Source organism: Trichinella spiralis, assembly GCF_000181795.1.
Source record: "Trichinella spiralis strain ISS 195 chromosome Unknown Scfld9, whole genome shotgun sequence".
NCBI classification, from domain to species: domain Eukaryota; kingdom Metazoa; phylum Nematoda; class Enoplea; order Trichinellida; family Trichinellidae; genus Trichinella; species Trichinella spiralis.
Genome location: NW_003526948.1, coordinates 4,451,925 through 4,469,108, shown reverse-complemented (window position 1 = coordinate 4,469,108; position 17,184 = coordinate 4,451,925). Strand labels below are relative to the sequence as shown.

The window sequence follows — 17,184 nt, the reverse complement described above, 5'->3', positions numbered from 1 at the left end:
CATTATTGGAAAATATCTGTCCAACTGAATCGTTCAGTGCTGAATTTCTCTTTAATACGATTTATCTGACGGTGCCGTTCCATGATGTTCGAGTCGAGCGCTTTTCCACAGTTGCGCTGCGCAAGCCAAATTCTTGCCGACAATTCTGCCCGAATAGCCATCTGCCTGCACAACATTGGCGCCAATTCGTCCGATACTTGAACCTGTTTCAGCGCTAGCCATTTCACAATCTATGAATCAATCAGACAAATTAACAACGCTCATCACGTTCTCTGTTGTGCTATGGATTCTCTCATTTTGTTTTTCCTCATCATTATTATTTACGTGATTAGAAAAAATAAAAACTTAAAAACAGAAAAAAAAATCAAATTATCATTCGCATACTTCATCTTTGGCTGTCAAAGTGATCAACTGTGTGTGCTGGTCAATTGGTCGTACTACAATCACCACCGCGGACAGTTGACCAGAAATGGTGTCAATTTTGTATTCCATGTCGCTGTCGTTGTAGACGATTGTGACGAAATCATTGCCGATGTGCAACTTTTTGCCGGTGCACTGAGGATCTTGTGCAAGCGTGGTAGGCATCAACGTCGCGACGTGAAAAACGACCTGTTCATTTGCCTGACTCCAGACGTAAGTGAACTGGCCGTCACGCCCCCCAATATCCAATCCACCAAGATACCAGCGAAGACGACTGTTCTCGTCCAGTGGCACCATCTGGCCGAGACGGTCCAAGAAACGATGGTAACGTTCACTGCCGTGCTCGTTGGCCAAAATTTCAGTCTCAGAAGACTGATCAATACCGACATAGACCACGCCTATTTTGTAAGTTTCAAATTTGGTGATCAAATCGAACATCTTCAAAGCCAAGCCGATGGCCGAATCGTTGGCCAATGGCCAACAGCTGTCGTCGTCGTTGGTAATACGAAGCAAGCCCAGCAACAGGCTGTCGCCCAACAGTCGACCATTGCCACCTGGGTTCACATCCTTGAGCAGCATTTCAATACGATTCGACGTTGACGAATCGTCAGTTTGATCGTCTGATTCATTTTTGCCGGTGCTGCTCTTGACAGAGTTCAACATTTGTCGACTTTGTGCCACAGCACCGTGCAGCAACAGCACAATGGCAGAATTTACATCTTGGCCGACAACTTTCGGCACTAACAACCATCGTTTCTTCATCACAGCCGTACGTATGGTCACTTCGAAGCAGCTACTTTTCTGCTGCTTTTCCAAATGGTCGATCCAATCCCATCCAGCGGTGGGCAAAGTTGACGCGTGACGAACTCGCCGATCATTTTTCAATTTCCGTGGCGTACTGTTGACGCTTCCGGTGGTGCTGGTGTTGTTGGAATTGCCATTCGCATTCGTTGCGTCGGAACTAGGCGTATCAGTGGTACTGCTGTTGTATTTTTTGTGGACTTTTCTACTACTGTTAGTCGTTTTGGAACTTTTGTCAACGTTGCTTCGACGAATGGACGAATCATCTTTCGACCTGGTGCGACCGGGCAAAGTGGATTTCGCTTCTTTGAACTTGGCACCAATTGAATGCAACCGTTTGAAAAGTGCAACCGGCTCTTCGTCATCGGCATCTTTTTCGCCCGTTGCCTTGCCCGACTGTCCATTGGTGTTGGTGGTCTGCAGTCGCAATTGGGCCAACTCTCGAACGGGGGGACTGGCTTCGATGCAACGCTTGTAAAACACTTCTTTGCTGATCAACGACGACACGGTCACAATGCGACCTTCTGAGTACCAGCTAGCTGACCGCAGTCGATGGAAATGAGTATCCGGTTCGTCGTAAGCGGTCATTTCACCCATGAAACTTTCGTAAGTGAAATACTCTGAACAGACTGCACGCAGTTCTTTGTTGAGCGTTTTCAAATCCTCGTTCACGTTGCCCGTTTCGGCCGCGATGCTCAAATCCAACTGTTCCAATACTGATTTTGCGATCGACTGACGAATATCAACACTGATCACGCTGTACCAACGTAATATAGACTTAAAAAAATGTATGCAAAATTTAAAATAAGAAAAAACAAATTTTCTCGGTAGTATTTTGGTTCACTTACTCGAAATGAACGTGCGACGATGAAGCAGGTAAAACGAAACGGATTCATACAAACACTGAGTATGGTGAACAAACGTCGGTAATGTTTGGCCGCAAAAGTAGAATACAAATTCGGAGAAAGCACCAACTGATCCAGTAGTTCAAGTACGGCAATGGCAAGTGTTGGCGTGTAGGGCAAGTCGGCTAACTGAGATATCAAACTGCACATCATCGGCTTCATCACGTCCGGAATCAACAGCATACAATAAGTCGTGGCAATTACAGCCTGCGTCGATTTGGGACTTTTGATACCGCCTTGAGTGGCCATCGCGATGCCGTTCAAAGTCTGCTTGCTCAAAATGTGCTTGTAAGAGACAAGCTCGGCCAGTATTGGGTAGACAAATTCATTCATGTCGGCTGAATCGAAGCCACTTTCCTTCGGCGACGGCAGCATTTGGTCACTGCGACGTGGGTTGGCAATCAGGCGCAACAATTCAACACAAAGTGTTCGTACATTTCCACCTCCGTCAGCATTATCATTATCATCATCATCATCATCATCATCATCATCATTGCAATCATCATCATCTTTTTCTTTTTTTTCTTTTCTCTGATCGCCATCACCACTGCTATTGTTGACAGTGTTGTTTTGTTGTCGCTTAGTTTTTTGTTCTTGCCAACCTTGGATGAAGTAACGATCATGAAGAAGATACTTCAAACTGACGAACAGTTGCTTCAAAGCTGGCCAATAGCGTTCCGTTTTGATTGCTTTCAAAATCAACTCCCACAATTCGTTTATGTTAAAGTGGACAATCAAATTACTGTCGTTTCCGTCCACCGTGGTCCGTTGAGCATTGGAATTCGATTCCTGAGACGAATGGCCGTTCGCTTTTTCGTTCAGCGCTCGTTCATAGCACCGGTCGACAACAACGAAAGCATTCGCCATTGGTGTGACTCTTCGTTCGTGCAAATAAGCCAAACACCGGCAAGATGAATCGCATCGGAGAGAGAGCAAAAATTGCAGCATCATTTTTCGACAATCACCAAGAAATACGTTGCAGATGCCCCTGAAGAATAATAGAACAGAACAAATTACAATATTAGATTTTCGTCAAATTGGAAAAAACGATCGAACCTTTCATATTGGAATAGCAACGTGTCAATGATCAATTTGAGCACACGCTGTACCATTGACCCGTACAAAGTTTGAAATTTCAACTTGAGCATGTTGACAAGACCGTTTAGCACCAGTTGGACATTGGCAGCAAATTTGGCCAACTCGTCTTCTGACGGCAGTGGTTCGCTGCAAGCGGTCACGAGGTAGTCGGTGATGAATTTTTGAGCAATATCCATGACTTCGAAAAAATAAATCTCATCTTCAGCAGTGGCGACGGCCATGGCCAGCATCAGCTCCAACACGCTGCCAATGACCCGGTGGTCTTGTTCGTTGAGAACGCTGCTGATCAACGCGGACGCGATCGGCTGCATGGTCAAGTAGGGGTACAATTCCGAATATTGGGCAAATAGTTCTTGGAAAATTTTGATCGCACAAACGCGAACCGTCGTGCGGTTGTCGTCGAAAAAGAACATCTGCATCGCTTTGGAAACGGTGCCCAAAAAGTCCGTCGTCAACGACGAAAACGCTTTGGCCTTGTAGCGCAGCATGCTGGTGACCACGTTCTGGTCCAAAAGCGACGCCCCTTGTTCGACCAGTGTGTAGAACGTTTCCAACGAACCGCTGAACAGATGTTGGCCAATCAGCTGCTGGACAAACTCGACCGTGGAGCAAAAATGGCCAATCACCAGGCTCCGGTCTGGTGAATCGACAGCCGCCGTCTGGTACTGGTCGCAGTTGTCAATCCAATCGTGCACGGTGGTCAGGAGATGCAAAATGGAAAACCAACTCAGGCTGTTCAAATTGGCACCGCACTTTTCCACCAGCGTTCTAACCGACGAGATCACTTCCACAATTACGGCCACGTCGCCGCAACTCAACGAAAGTCGCATGGACGGAAGCACCGCTTCGGGCAGAACAGTCACCGCTTCGGCACGTTTCTGTCCCCACAAAGCCCGACTGGCACAAATTACCGCTGATCGAATTATTCTAGGATCTCTGGTACCTACATCCTGCAAAAATATATCATTCCATTTGAAAAAATTCACACCACTTACTTCACTATTATTATTATTATTATTATTATCATATTAATAAAACAAAATAACATTTTTTTCACTCATTTGATTAAATTGATCATTTTTCTTCCTGCATCCTGAATTTTAGTAACAAAACTTTTAGCTGTTCACAAGATCTATTTTAAAATTATGTCAAAACACAATATTATTATAACATTCAAAAAAACAATAGCAATAAATAAATAAATAAATATTAATAGTGACTTTTAAATCGTTGCCCAGGTATTGAACAGAGTGAAAAGGTGACTGATTTTGTAAGCGGCCAAAATTTGAACAACTGATTCAACTGAAACATCAAAACAGAAGCATATTAGAATAAAAACAACAACCACGACAAACCGATTGTCAACAATGCTAAATATATCTAAAAATATAAATATGATTTTTTTAACTTTTTATTAATTTTCGCCTTTTATATAAATGTGCTGTGCAAAATTTCATCAGTATTACAAATTGCAAAATGTGCGAACGAACGTCGAAAGAAGTGTAGTTGGAGAAGAATGAAAAATCTGGTACAGTATTTGGAAATTTTCCCACAAACAATGCGCAATAATTAAATAGAATTAACTGTGTATTTTTGTTTTCTTCGAATAAATGATTGTTGCATTTTAAAATGAAAAAATCCAAATAAATAAATCGAGCAAAATTAGATTTTCAGGTGCAAGCGTGCGTGCGTTCAGTGGACAAAACTGAACTTGCAGTACACAAACAGATTGATCGAATTAAATGTACAAATATGTTGTGCAACTTGAACGAAAATGAAATTGAAAAATCAAAATAAAAAAAAAAGAGAACTTAATTTTTCTTAATCAACTCTGCAGCGTACGGTCGGTCACTCCGTTCAAAGCAGTTAGAGAGACGAGCAAAGAAAAGTGCAATCAAAAATTTAACCTGGCATTCATGCCGAGCAAAATAAATAACAATAATAATGATGAATAATAAATTTAAAAAGAAAATGGAAAAAATCATCAAAACAAAAAAAAACAGAGAAGATGATCAATAGTTAAAAAGAAAATGCTTCCACAACTAATTATGGAAAATTTCACATAACTTTGCTTTTTGCTGTTGTTTTTATTTTTTTTAAATGTAAAATTTCAGTTTTCTTCGGCTGCACAGCAGCCATTTTGTGCATTCTGATCAGAGATGGGAAGAAAAATGCCAACAGACAGACAGACAGACAGACAGACGATAACGAACCATCGAAAGGCGTGAATGCATGACGCAGAAAAAGATTTCTGCTCCACCTTCATTACTGTAATGATTGTAAAAGCTAAAAACACTGGACAACAATTTCTAAATAAAATGACAGTTAACGAAATGATCCAAACAACGATGTACAAACAAAAAAATGGAAGAAAGAAAAAACGAAGCAAAAAAAATCATAATGTATCTACCACTACCACTACCACTACTGTCTACTACCGACTATCTAGCTACACATCTAATGGGGTGAGCAAAAAATAACGCAGCGAGAAAACAAATGCAACATCACATAACCTGAAGAAGAAGAAGAAGAAGAAATGGATGAAAAGATGCAACAAATTGAAACGTAAAATTTAAGCAAACCAGCACACCATCGCCATTAATTTCAAATTATATTTCTGTTTGGTGTTGTTCTTTTCGTTTTTTTTCTGCGCTAGTGGTATGAGAAACCAAAATCAAAAATTACAAAACCGCCACGTTTCGTGCAATAGAACAAGAATAAAATAATATAAAATATCACAGCATGCGGAAAAAAATGATCTGATCAAGTTCACAGCTGTCAATGCATCTATTATCCCATAACCTAACAGTCCAGATGATCAAGCTTAACCAATTCACACTAGCTAATTGAAAGTTATCAATAAACTCTACCTGCAAACTGCTGGTCAACGGGAAACTGGAAACGCAACGAGCCATTTGCAACAACGTCATATCAATGTAACTTGTACCCAATGCGATGTGCTGAAAATGTATCGAATATTAATAATTTAACAACACCAATAATAACGCTCAATTGCACGAACATATATAATTATCAAACTATGCGACTAATTAAAGAAAAGCAAACTATGATTAATCCATTAAACAAACAATCGAATTCTACCATAAGTTCGATGAATAATTTTCAACGCTGTTGTGTTTGTTCTCGATCTCGAAATAGAAACAACAACGTTGTTGAACATTTGATTGAAAAACTTATCAATTTCCTTCCAGTGGATTGGAAAAAAAATCAATCGTGAAAAATATTTAAAAAAAAGAGAAAAATCAATAGAAATGACTAAGCGGAACAAAACATTAGCAAATACCACCACCACGAAATACACGATGATATAGAAGATGGAGAAAAAGGCAAAACAAGAAATAAATAAATAAAGGAAGAAATAATTAGATGTTTTTTTCTTCTGATTTCGTAAAATTTAACAAATAACAAACCTGCATTATTTGACAAAGATGCCAAATCACCGCGTCGCCGACGGAGCTGTTGAACAGTCCTTGCATGGTGCGCCAGACGTAGGTGAAAACGTCGTCCCGGGGCACCAGCTTGCAAAGGGAATGGACGGCGAACGCCAGACAGTCGCTGGGCAAATGGGCATTGCTTCGAACCAAGTCCAGGATGTTCAACGCGCAGATGATTTTGACGGCGGTACTGTTCGCATCCTGAGTGACCAAACAGACGTAGGTGAGCACGTTGCACAGCTGCTTTTCGTCCAAAGTGTCCGTGTGGTGGCCAACCACGCCCTGCAACAGTTCCATAAAGGCGAAACTGCTCGCGCTGGCCGGCGGAATAAATTCCATATAATGGACGATCAGTTCGCCGAGATGGTTTTCGAAGCCCCGTATGTCGAGACCGTCTTTGGTCAAACTGCGCACCAAATGGAGCAGAGGCGGCGCGTCGCATTTCAGCTTTCTGGGATTGATCAGCAACAAACAAAGCGACGTTCTCAACTTGTCCAACGTTTCGTACTGGACTTTGGTCAACGTGGTCAGAAATTCCAACGCAGTCAGTCGGTGCTCATCCAGCGTGCAGTCGTCGGAAATCAGCTGGCTGACTCGCTTCCAGAGCAGTTCCACAACTTCAGCAGGCAGCTTCGTCTGTTCCACGACCGCAATCAGCTCTTGAATCAAAGCCACCAAATCACCGGCGTCGTCGCTTTCGGTCAGCTGCTTGGCAACGGCTAGACACAGCGCGTGATCCGCTTCCGGAAACTGCTCGTCTGTGCTTCCATCCTCAACGGAATTTCTCAGGTGGAGCAGTCTCGCCAGCTTGTCCTTGAGGCATTCCTTCGATCCCATATCATCTGAGACAAACAGTGAATAAAAGGACAAAAAGAAAAAAATAATAAACACAAACGAACAAATAGTCAATCGATGAATCAGTCAATTGTCGTTTAGAAAATGAAACAGATTAAAATAAAAATAAAATACCCATAGAGAAATTCAAACATTTTATAATTGGCAACTATTTTCAGATTCCACTATCACTTCCAGCGCAGCTGAAAAAATATCTAAAACAAATAAACACTATATTAACAATCAATTAAAAAGCAGAATAACTTGATTAAAGTCAAATTTACAACACCCTCCCATTCTGACATTGAACAATGACCAAGAGCCCAATTACTGTACCTTTATGAAATGCAAGTACTTGCGTAAAACTAACAGTAAAACATCAATATCACATTCTTATACTGTACCAGCAATATTTTTTGAAAATGCATTCTCGTATTTTTTAATTTTACGTTTTTAAATAAAAACGTACAGTTTTTGCTGTTGCAAAATAAAATGTGACCGAAAAAGAAACTTCTATAAATAACTGAACGTTCACGGGCAATTCATATTGTTATTATCATTGCCATTATCACTTTCAGTGATAATGTGCTGGCTTCTGCTTTGCTCATTGATAAAACATTTTTATCCTTGACAGGCAATGTTTGCTTTTTTTGCTCAAAAAATCTATTTGTCTGACTAAAGAAGATTAATGAATTGACTAAGAATTTTTGTTCAACTGATTACTGCTGCAATTTTATAGAACGACCCCCGCCCCAGAGCTATTGAACCTACCAAACCGCACTTTACTGTACATTGTAGTTAAGAATTGATTAATTAATTAATTAATTTGTTTATTTATCAAGCACTAATTCCATTCGTCTTTCTTGCAACAAGAAAGCATTAATTATGCTCATCATTATTACTATTAATTATCAAGCTTCCGACAGACAATTAATTCACAATGTCTCAACCACCATTCAGTAGTGCATTAGTTTCACGCAAACAAAATATAAAACTAATAAAATAAATAAATGCAATATAATATCTCATCATGTGCACGCAATATTATACAAAAGTTAAATTTATACTTATCATGTGTATACTGTATACTACAGTTAACAAATCGATCTTCAGAATGACACAAGCGTGTAGAGAGATTTGGGCATCAATCAACTTATGAGCATATTTTGTTGGGATAAAATTTTTTTTTTAATTTGCAAAATTTCAACTATTTCGAATCTACAGATAAAACTGAACAGTGCGGCCGCTTGCAGTTTCACTGCTTTTTACGAAGTGCAAAATCAAAAACTCTACACAGCTTAATTAAAGAATTGTTTTAATGTTTACGTGAAATGAATAATCCAACGGTTCACAGATTTTTCCTGAAAAAAAAATTGAACCTTACTGTTTAATTAACTAAACGTTGGGTAAGACTACGCATTTCTCACGAAACGGATATAAATACTAAATGTCCATGGATAAATAGCGTGACAATTGATGATGAATGATCATAATATTATAAACGGCAAAAAGGTGGTCAGATCAGGCGTTTGTTGACACTTCCGCCAATTGGTCGATCGCGTTTCGCCGTGCCGGCCGTACCTCCGCCGCCCAGGTGTCGCCGCTTGTTCATTCCCAAAGACCGTCCACCACCACTGGGCGGTGCACGGCTCCCACCACCGACTGCGTTCGCAAAAGGCGATTGATTTACAGCGCCAAATGGACCGCCCTGCCCGAACGCAACATTCTGTCAAAAAGTCTTTTTTTTAGAGAAGAAAAAATTTTCCAAAGCACAACTACCATTACCCCAAGGAAACGACAATCTCTAGTGGTAAGCATGCCAGGATGCTGTTGGATTCCAGCACCGGCGGCAAAACCGCCAAAATAGCCCGCTCCAAACGGCGGTCCGAGCGTAGCTGGATATCCAAAATTTGGCGGAGGTCCTTGAATCCAAGCTAAAATTCACACAGCACAAATGCAATCGAATAAAATATATATATACATATCGAAGACGAGGACAAAATTTACAGCATATCAAAAAAAAATTGATTGATTACGCGAATGGTACTGCATGGGTGGACCACCACCACCTCTTGATAAGTTGGCTCGAGAATAATTTCCAAAAGAATCCAAACGTCGAGAATCCACTCCATTATTGGCGCGACTTCCGGGACCGAGACCGACACCGACATTGCCAGTGCCACTGCCCCCGCCACCGCCACCACCACTGGCGCCAATTCTGACGTCTTTCCGTTTGCGATCCGTAGGCTTTGCGAAAGAAACTTCGCAAGGAACACCATCAAATTCTTGGCCCTTCATCGCTTCAATAGCCTGAAAAATGACCACAAATGGAATTGAAACATAAGCGTCAATCAGAAAAAAAAAGACAGGCGAAAAACCTTTTCGGCTTGTTCTCGCTCGGCAAAATGCACAAAAGCATAATCTTTTATACGCTTGACACGTTCTACAGTACCATACTGGGAAAACCTGACTCTCAATTCTTCTTCGGAAACCGAATCCTTCAACGGACGAAGGTACAATATTTTAACCTAAAAATCAAATTTACCGGCAATTACAAATAAATGAAATATATTTTTCATCGAGTGGAAAATTTTTTCAAAAAATAAAAAGTGTTAAACTTTAGACATAGTTTCCTTGTCCACGTCGTCCTGAGTTTCTGCCCATTCTACGACCAATTCCATCATCCAAGGTCGAAAACGACTACTGCCCAGACGTCGCTTGGCCTGCGACGCCGACTTGTGATCGGCAAATTCCAAAAAGCAGAATCCTCGATTTTTCTTGTTAACCGGATCATTCGGATTCGAATACATAATCACATCTGTGATATTCTGAACGCCTAAAAACAACAAGCAACAATGAACAACAACAATGATATAACAATAATCACAACAACAACAACAACAACAACAACATCAACCAGAACAACAAACGCAGAAAAATAATTGAAAACCAAAGAAAAAAACAAACTGTTCATGATATTTCTCAATTTTGTGGTTCGTTATCAAAAGATAGATATTAAAAAAATAAAATTAACAAAAATTGTCGCCTCGACTGTTTTTAAATAAAATGAAAAGAGACGTCATGACAAATCAAGAGTTCTTTTCGTATTTTTTTTTAATTCTCATCTTCCTCGGAAAATATACCTGAGACTTTTGAAAATTCTTCCATTATGTCCTCCTTTCCTTTGCTTTTAGGAATATTTCCAACAAATAAACGGGTGTTCGCTACAGAGACGTTTACACGCAAACGTTTGCCATTTTTAATTTCGTAGCCTTCAAACTATAAAAAAAATCAAAAGATTGGACTCAGGTGGAGCTTTTGAAAATTTCGAGTCTGAAAGTAAAGCCGAGAAAAAATGTGAGAAAAATACAGATGAAAATTAAAGCACATGAAAAACCGGCCAACAAGCCTAAAGAAATCAAAATACATGTATTGATTATTCTGTGGCGAAAATAAAAAAAAACCAAACGGCGACAATGGCAAAATTCTTATTGCCAACATGCCTCGCAGAAACGTCGACAAGTCGCATTTGCATCAATCGCACACGCACACACACAGACAAACTACTTATTTTTGTCCGCAAAGAGGCAAAAATATGAACAACAATTGGCCGAACAAAAGTGGTCAATTGATTTGGCGGTGATTTGAAAATCAATCAATCAGAGATTAAAATTCAGATGGACAGGAAAACTGCAAGAAAGAACATCAGGATTATTGCTAGGACACGTTGGACGAATTTCCACACGCGACTGACCACAGAAATGGTCAGTCTGATAACGCAACGACCGACTCATTCAATAAATAAGCTGCTTTCCAAACGAGATACAAACACACAAACCTGCAATGCGCACAGAACTCAACTGTGCACAAATGCCGCTTACCTTTTTTGCAGCCTCTGTCGCTGAACTTTTATCACAGTACGTCACAAAAGCGTAGCCTTTGTTTGTTCCGGACAATGGGTCCATCATTACGCGAATGTCGTAAATCTTGCCGCATTGTTCAAATAATGGAATTAAAGTATCTTCAAAAATACCCTTGGGAATTTTTCCAATGTAAATCTGAAACAAGGCAAATTTAATTAATCGACCAATCAATCAATTATTTATTATTTATTCGCATCACAACAAAATAAACAAAATGATTCATTCTTCCATTTTCCAAATCTTACTTCGCAACCTGGCCCAGGAGGGGGTCCTTCGTAATCTGGCGGTGGACCACCATATTTGCGCTGACCTATGGTCACTTCAGTTGGATAACCTGTACGGGCAACTATACTCTGAAAATGTTTCGTTCAACAAACCTGCACAAACGACAAAACAAACAAACAACAACACCCATACGTACATTCATAGCGTCACGGTCAGGTCCGTCCATCAACGGCTGTTTCATTGCTTCTTGCAATCCGTAATTTTTGACACGATCGCGAAACGTTTTCATCAACGAACCCAAATAAGCCGCAGTGCACGAAACGCCCAAGAGATCAACTTCTTTGAACTTTTGAATAACGCACAACGCTTGCTCCACACGCATCGAGCTTATTATTTCCAGAATACGATCATCCACATCTTCCAACATTATCACGCCTAGAGTATTGTGGAAATTTAGGAACAAACCAAACTTAATTTTCAACGCGTAAAAACAACCAAATAGATATCAAAATAGAAAAAAAAACAAATCCACATTACCATTGCATATTAACTTTGTCATCGCTTCGGCAACTTTTTCGTTAAGGCCCTTTTTCGTAAGAGAAGCCACAATATCATCTTCATTTCCAGGAAGCCCAGTTTCAAATTCGCCATTTCCAGTGTCTTCCAGCACAGAAATGTGACTTTCTTCACACTCAATAGGATCTTCTTCACATTTTACGGACGGCTTGTATTCGGTGGCAATTTCCTCATCTTTGCTTTCAAATGGATCGCAAATTTCACTCGCATCGAGAGTTTCTTCGCCAAAACCATCCGATTCCATCTCCACGTCACACATTCAAACGAATTCTACAAATTATTAACCAAAACGACCAACAACAATCACTGCAGCAAACAACTGCCACAGACAAAACACGCTAGATAACTTGATTGTCAAAAATAATGGCAGTCTGTAATAAACTGTGTCAAGAAATTAATCTTTATAATTTTTAATTAAAACATTTAAATAATAATAAAAATAATAATTTATTCAATTTTTAAATATTTAAAAAGTATTATTTAACATTTTTCAGGCATCAATCTACCGGCTTAAGAATGTATGAAAAACTGTACTTTGCAAATAAAACAGAACTTCCACTTGGCTACTTATTGCAAAACGTTGAATTATTGACAAAAATTAAAATTTATATAAATTAATTTTTTCATCTAAGCAAAATTATTAATATAATTGAAGATTTTAGCAACAACAACTTTCTATAAATATTTTACAATCAGTTATTGATATTTGTTATTTTTTGAATGCAAAAAATAGTGTTAATTCTTAAAAATTTTAAATTTATATGATCAAAAAATACTTAATTCGAGCGAAGCAATAATTACCGAATGGTAATACAGTATAACTGTAATGCAGGTATAATATTACAAGAATAAAATTATAATTAAACTTTTAAATAAAAATTCAATTTTGAATTGATTTTTGAAAGAAATTTTATGGTTAAAATTTTTTACAGATTAAGAATGGTCGCGTTTTTGCTCATCGTCTTTTGGTTTGGAGATGGGACAGTTTTGGTTTTCAACCGTGTTAATGAAAAATACGAATGTCATCGTATTATACTTTTAAAACTATACATATGTGTGAAAATCTTAAAGTTGGAAAACTTTTTTTGTTGATTTAAAAACATCTTTAAGCAAATTTTTATTGATATCATTCAATTCTTTGACATATGGTATACTATTGATCATGTGGTAATCATTTTACAATCTGAAAACAAACAATTTCCAATTTGTCAAAATTTGCAATAATGGCTGGTACTGAATAATTAAATAATCATTTATAGTAATCTATTGAAATATTTTATTGTCAAGCATGAAATTTCTGTCATGATCTTAATATCGTTACAGATATAGATATGAGATTTCATTATTTTTTACGGGGTAATCTTCATAGAAATATTTTATTTTTACCAGTTGACAAAATTTTTACTTTAATCAACCGTGATTACTTGGTTTGTTGCATTTTATTCCCAGAGAAATGTTAAATAAAAAAAGATTTTTCATCAAAATGTAGAAAATATATTCTGCTTAGTTTCGAATGGAAATCAATCGTAGGAAAATTTTAAAAGGTGAAGATTAATTTGTATTGAAATTTGAAATTTTGGTTAATCGAATAATTTATTTCAATTTTAAAATTCAAATCAATAAGAGAATAAATAACATTGAATTGTTAATTATGTTTCATATAGAGCAAACACCTGCTTTTATAATGCTGCAATAAATTACTTTACTTGATTTTATCCAATAAACCCTGCTTTGCATGAGAAATAAATTAGTGAACTTTTCAATGTGATAAATAATACATCCGGCATTATGAATATCCGATTTGATTTTATCGACAAATTGCTTTTCTTCATTTTCTACGATTTATACTCTACTTTTGACCTAAAATTGGTCAAATAGCAGATGTTAGGAGTGGTGGAGCACGCTAGGCGGTTTCTTCATTTTTCAATGGTTACTGGCCATCAGCTGAACAACATCGCTTAGGGACATTCGCATTCAACATCCCATAAAAATAGGCTAACTTTTCATCTGACAGTTGTGCATGCATAAGTTGAATTTGACCTTGCTTTTGTTACAACAGCAACATGTTGGATAGTGTCCTTGTCAAATGATCGATCCCGATGGAGCCGGGATCCAAAGCTGCAGCTGATACTTCTGAAATAGAAATGAGAGAAAAAAAATAATAAAATCACCGTTATCATTTGTAATTATTTGGAAGGAATTTTTGAATCACATTATTTTGTTTATTTCAGCGTTTGAATTGATTGGAAAAGAAATTAATTAACACTTTAAATAGTATAGTATAGCGAGAAAATTACTTGAAATTATTAGGAAAGTGCAAATATCGACAATGCTACTTTACTAGTTTGCATTGTTATACGATAAGTTATTTTAATCGATCCTTTTCCAATATTCAACTGATTTCGCATCTAGCAAAAATATGTCAAAACTTTACTATGTGATGATTTCATTTTTTAAAAATAATATTCAATTTTCAAAAAGATTCTGACGAATACAAATGATTCCATTAGCTGATTGCTTCTAACTGTAACAAATTGCTTGTGGCAAAAAAATAACAAATCATCCGGCTGAACATTGCTTATAGTAGCAAACGATGCAATGAAGTGATTATCTATGCATGCGAAATAAATAATTTGAAATTTTCACTTTTCGACGAAAAATATTGCCAACAAAGACAAAGAATAGTTTCAATATATATATATATATCGAAATTAATGCAGACAATAAAACAGAAGAGGGCAAAGTTTTAGAACCGGAAAGCATGTTACGCTTGATAGCACATTTGCTGGATATATTTTTTTTCTCATTGTTTCAAGAGAATCTAAATTTAAAAATGACTATATTGTGAAGAAGAAAAATCAATACTTTTATACATAGACTTTTTTGAAAAATGTTTTTTCTTACTTTCTTTTAATAACACTTCAAAACATTAAACATAGATCATTTTGATGATGATATGTGCAAATTATATTTTTATATTTGAAAAAATCAAACTAGGAAGAAAAGATTATTTTTCTCCCATAATATGAGATTTGTTGTTATTAAGCATTATGATTATGATTATTATTGCTGTTAGTAGTTTAAAATTTTCTCTAAATAAACGAATGCGGTGTCAAACCCGGGCAAGGCAATTTATGATCGAAAAGACAAAACGTCGCTCCTGACCAGTGAAGAGGACAATTAGTTATTGATCTTTGCAAAAACGAAAGTCCTTTTCTATTTTCGTTGTGCGACAGTAGCCGAAGCTTGTTTCGACCAACACATCTTAGCTTCCATTCGATTATGCTAGATTTGACCTGCACAGTAACTGATTATCAATTTCCATTTCAATCTTGCCTTTCTACTTCTATTCTAATATTCATTTTTCCCATAATAATTATTATTATTTGTCATGGTTTAGTTTCTCTTTTGGAAATTTTCCTTATTAAATTTTTTAATTTATTTTTCAAAAAAAAAGTTTGTTGTTTATATAGTTGAAAAATATGGAAATGTTCACCTCCATCCAATCATCGAATGATTCATTCATTACTGTAAGTCGATTTTTTTTAATCAATAACAACAACATTATTTGAAATAATTTCAAAGTTGTTATTATCCCAAAAACAATGACAAAAATTTAAATAAACACAAGTTTGAATATTTTTGATGATTATATTAAGTTTGGGTTGATTAACGATTGTCAATTTTTGATAAATACGACGACACCATAGAAGAGCTAGGAAAAGCGGGAAAGTAAAGGAGAGTGGAGAGAATAGATGCACGTAGTGGTCGGATAATTGCTTCTTGCTAACGCGCATTAGCTGGGTCCAGTTCAGGTCAGGGTGAAAACTCTTTTGACCGTTGAATAAGAAATTTCTGTTGTTTCTTTTGCTTGGCTTGTTGTTTATTGATCTGATCGGGATCATTTTCACAGCAAGACTTCTTTGAATGGCCTCGTCCGACCGAAGATGACCAATGGTTATCAGCAGTGCTTGTTGTCTGAACAGCTGCCGATCGAAAGTTGACCGTCATTGACGTGCTTCTGAGTGGTCGTCGGCTTTTAGTAAAGCTGCATCTGTTCGCCGGTGACAAAAAAATAAAGCAGAATGGTCAATTTCACGTGGGGACGCTCAGTCGACCCTAGTTCACTTTTCCACCATTTATATACACAGAGGTCCCAGAGGTTCACCACTTGACCAGCAGTTGTCAATTAAGCTTACCAACCTAACAACTGAACTGCCATCATCAACTTTTTCATACCTCTTATTATTTTTTTTAATTTTTTGCATAATTTCCTCTTTTTCGAAAAAAGCAAAAGCTTCCTTATAATCAGACATCGGTAAATCAGATTTCTTTCTTCTTGTTTCTGAAGCAGATTGTTTCACTTAAGCTTCTTGGTTAGAAAAAGTGCTGACAGATTATTCTTCTTCTGATCAACCAGTTGACTTTTATTTCAATGATCAATTCTTCCACTGTTAACGAGCTTTGACATTTTGGAATTTGGATTTTATCGAAAGTCCATTTCTTAATACTTTTTGATCATTTTAAACGATATCCGAAACTTTAACTATTCCACATCGTTCCTCCATTTCTACCACTGCACATCGCATTGTTCGAGCTGTATCTGTTGTTCTATTCAAATGGTTTATGAGATAAAAAGAATTTTATAATTGTAATTTATAATTAATTTTTGAAAAAAAACTATATATAACATTCGAATTTTTATTTAAAAAAAAGGTCTTCTTCTTAGTAATATTGTTTCGTTGAATTACACGAAAAATTCACTTTTTTTTATAAAGATACAATTTATAAAGTATCATTTTTCCAACGGATACTTCAGATTGTCATTTTATCGATGAATAATTGCTTATAATATAATAGTTGAGATTTCTTCAATTTTTGAATCGTTAATTTTATTATATTATTTCTTCAATGAATAAACTGAAAATAAATACGTCAATGAATGTG

At 37.2% G+C, this 17,184-nt stretch overlaps 2 protein-coding genes across 2 annotated transcripts; both read right to left on the bottom strand.

The window, feature by feature from the left end:
- Window positions 1–2: 2 nt before the first annotated feature.
- Tsp_05666 (putative RNA recognition motif protein) lies at window positions 3–12,496 on the bottom strand. Its single transcript, XM_003371957.1, has 17 exons — window positions 12,199–12,496; window positions 11,858–12,096; window positions 11,682–11,789; window positions 11,395–11,571; window positions 10,657–10,792; window positions 10,132–10,349; window positions 9,892–10,041; window positions 9,583–9,823; window positions 9,293–9,447; window positions 9,095–9,239; window positions 6,656–7,521; window positions 6,095–6,184; window positions 3,183–4,174; window positions 2,729–3,114; window positions 2,070–2,569; window positions 385–1,998; window positions 3–230 (listed from the first exon to the last, which is right to left on the bottom strand). The coding sequence occupies exons 1-17, from the start codon at window positions 12,494–12,496 to the stop codon at window positions 3–5; spliced, it is 6,543 nt and encodes a 2,180-aa protein (XP_003372005.1).
- Window positions 12,497–14,240: 1,744 nt separating this feature from the next.
- Tsp_05667 (hypothetical protein) lies at window positions 14,241–15,759 on the bottom strand. Its single transcript, XM_003371956.1, has 2 exons — window positions 15,734–15,759; window positions 14,241–14,370 (listed from the first exon to the last, which is right to left on the bottom strand). The coding sequence occupies exons 1-2, from the start codon at window positions 15,757–15,759 to the stop codon at window positions 14,241–14,243; spliced, it is 156 nt and encodes a 51-aa protein (XP_003372004.1).
- Window positions 15,760–17,184: the final 1,425 nt, after the last annotated feature.

Bases quoted from the DNA above. Each gene is read 5' to 3' on its own strand.
- Tsp_05666 (XM_003371957.1), bottom strand. From the start codon at position 12,496: ATGTGTGACGTGGAGATGGAATCGGATGGTTTTGGCGAAGAAACTCTC. The intron at 9,448-9,582 runs GTGGTGGTGGTC...TGTGAATTTTAG, and splicing joins TCGAGCCAACTTATCAAGAG to CTTGGATTCAAGGACCTCCG. The intron at 3,115-3,182 runs GTTCGATCGTTT...ATTATTCTTCAG, and splicing joins TTGCTATTCCAATATGAAAG to GGGCATCTGCAACGTATTTC.
- Tsp_05667 (XM_003371956.1), bottom strand. From the start codon at position 15,759: ATGAATCATTCGATGATTGGATGGAG. The intron at 14,371-15,733 runs GTGAACATTTCC...TTTCTATTTCAG, and splicing joins CATTCGATGATTGGATGGAG to AAGTATCAGCTGCAGCTTTG.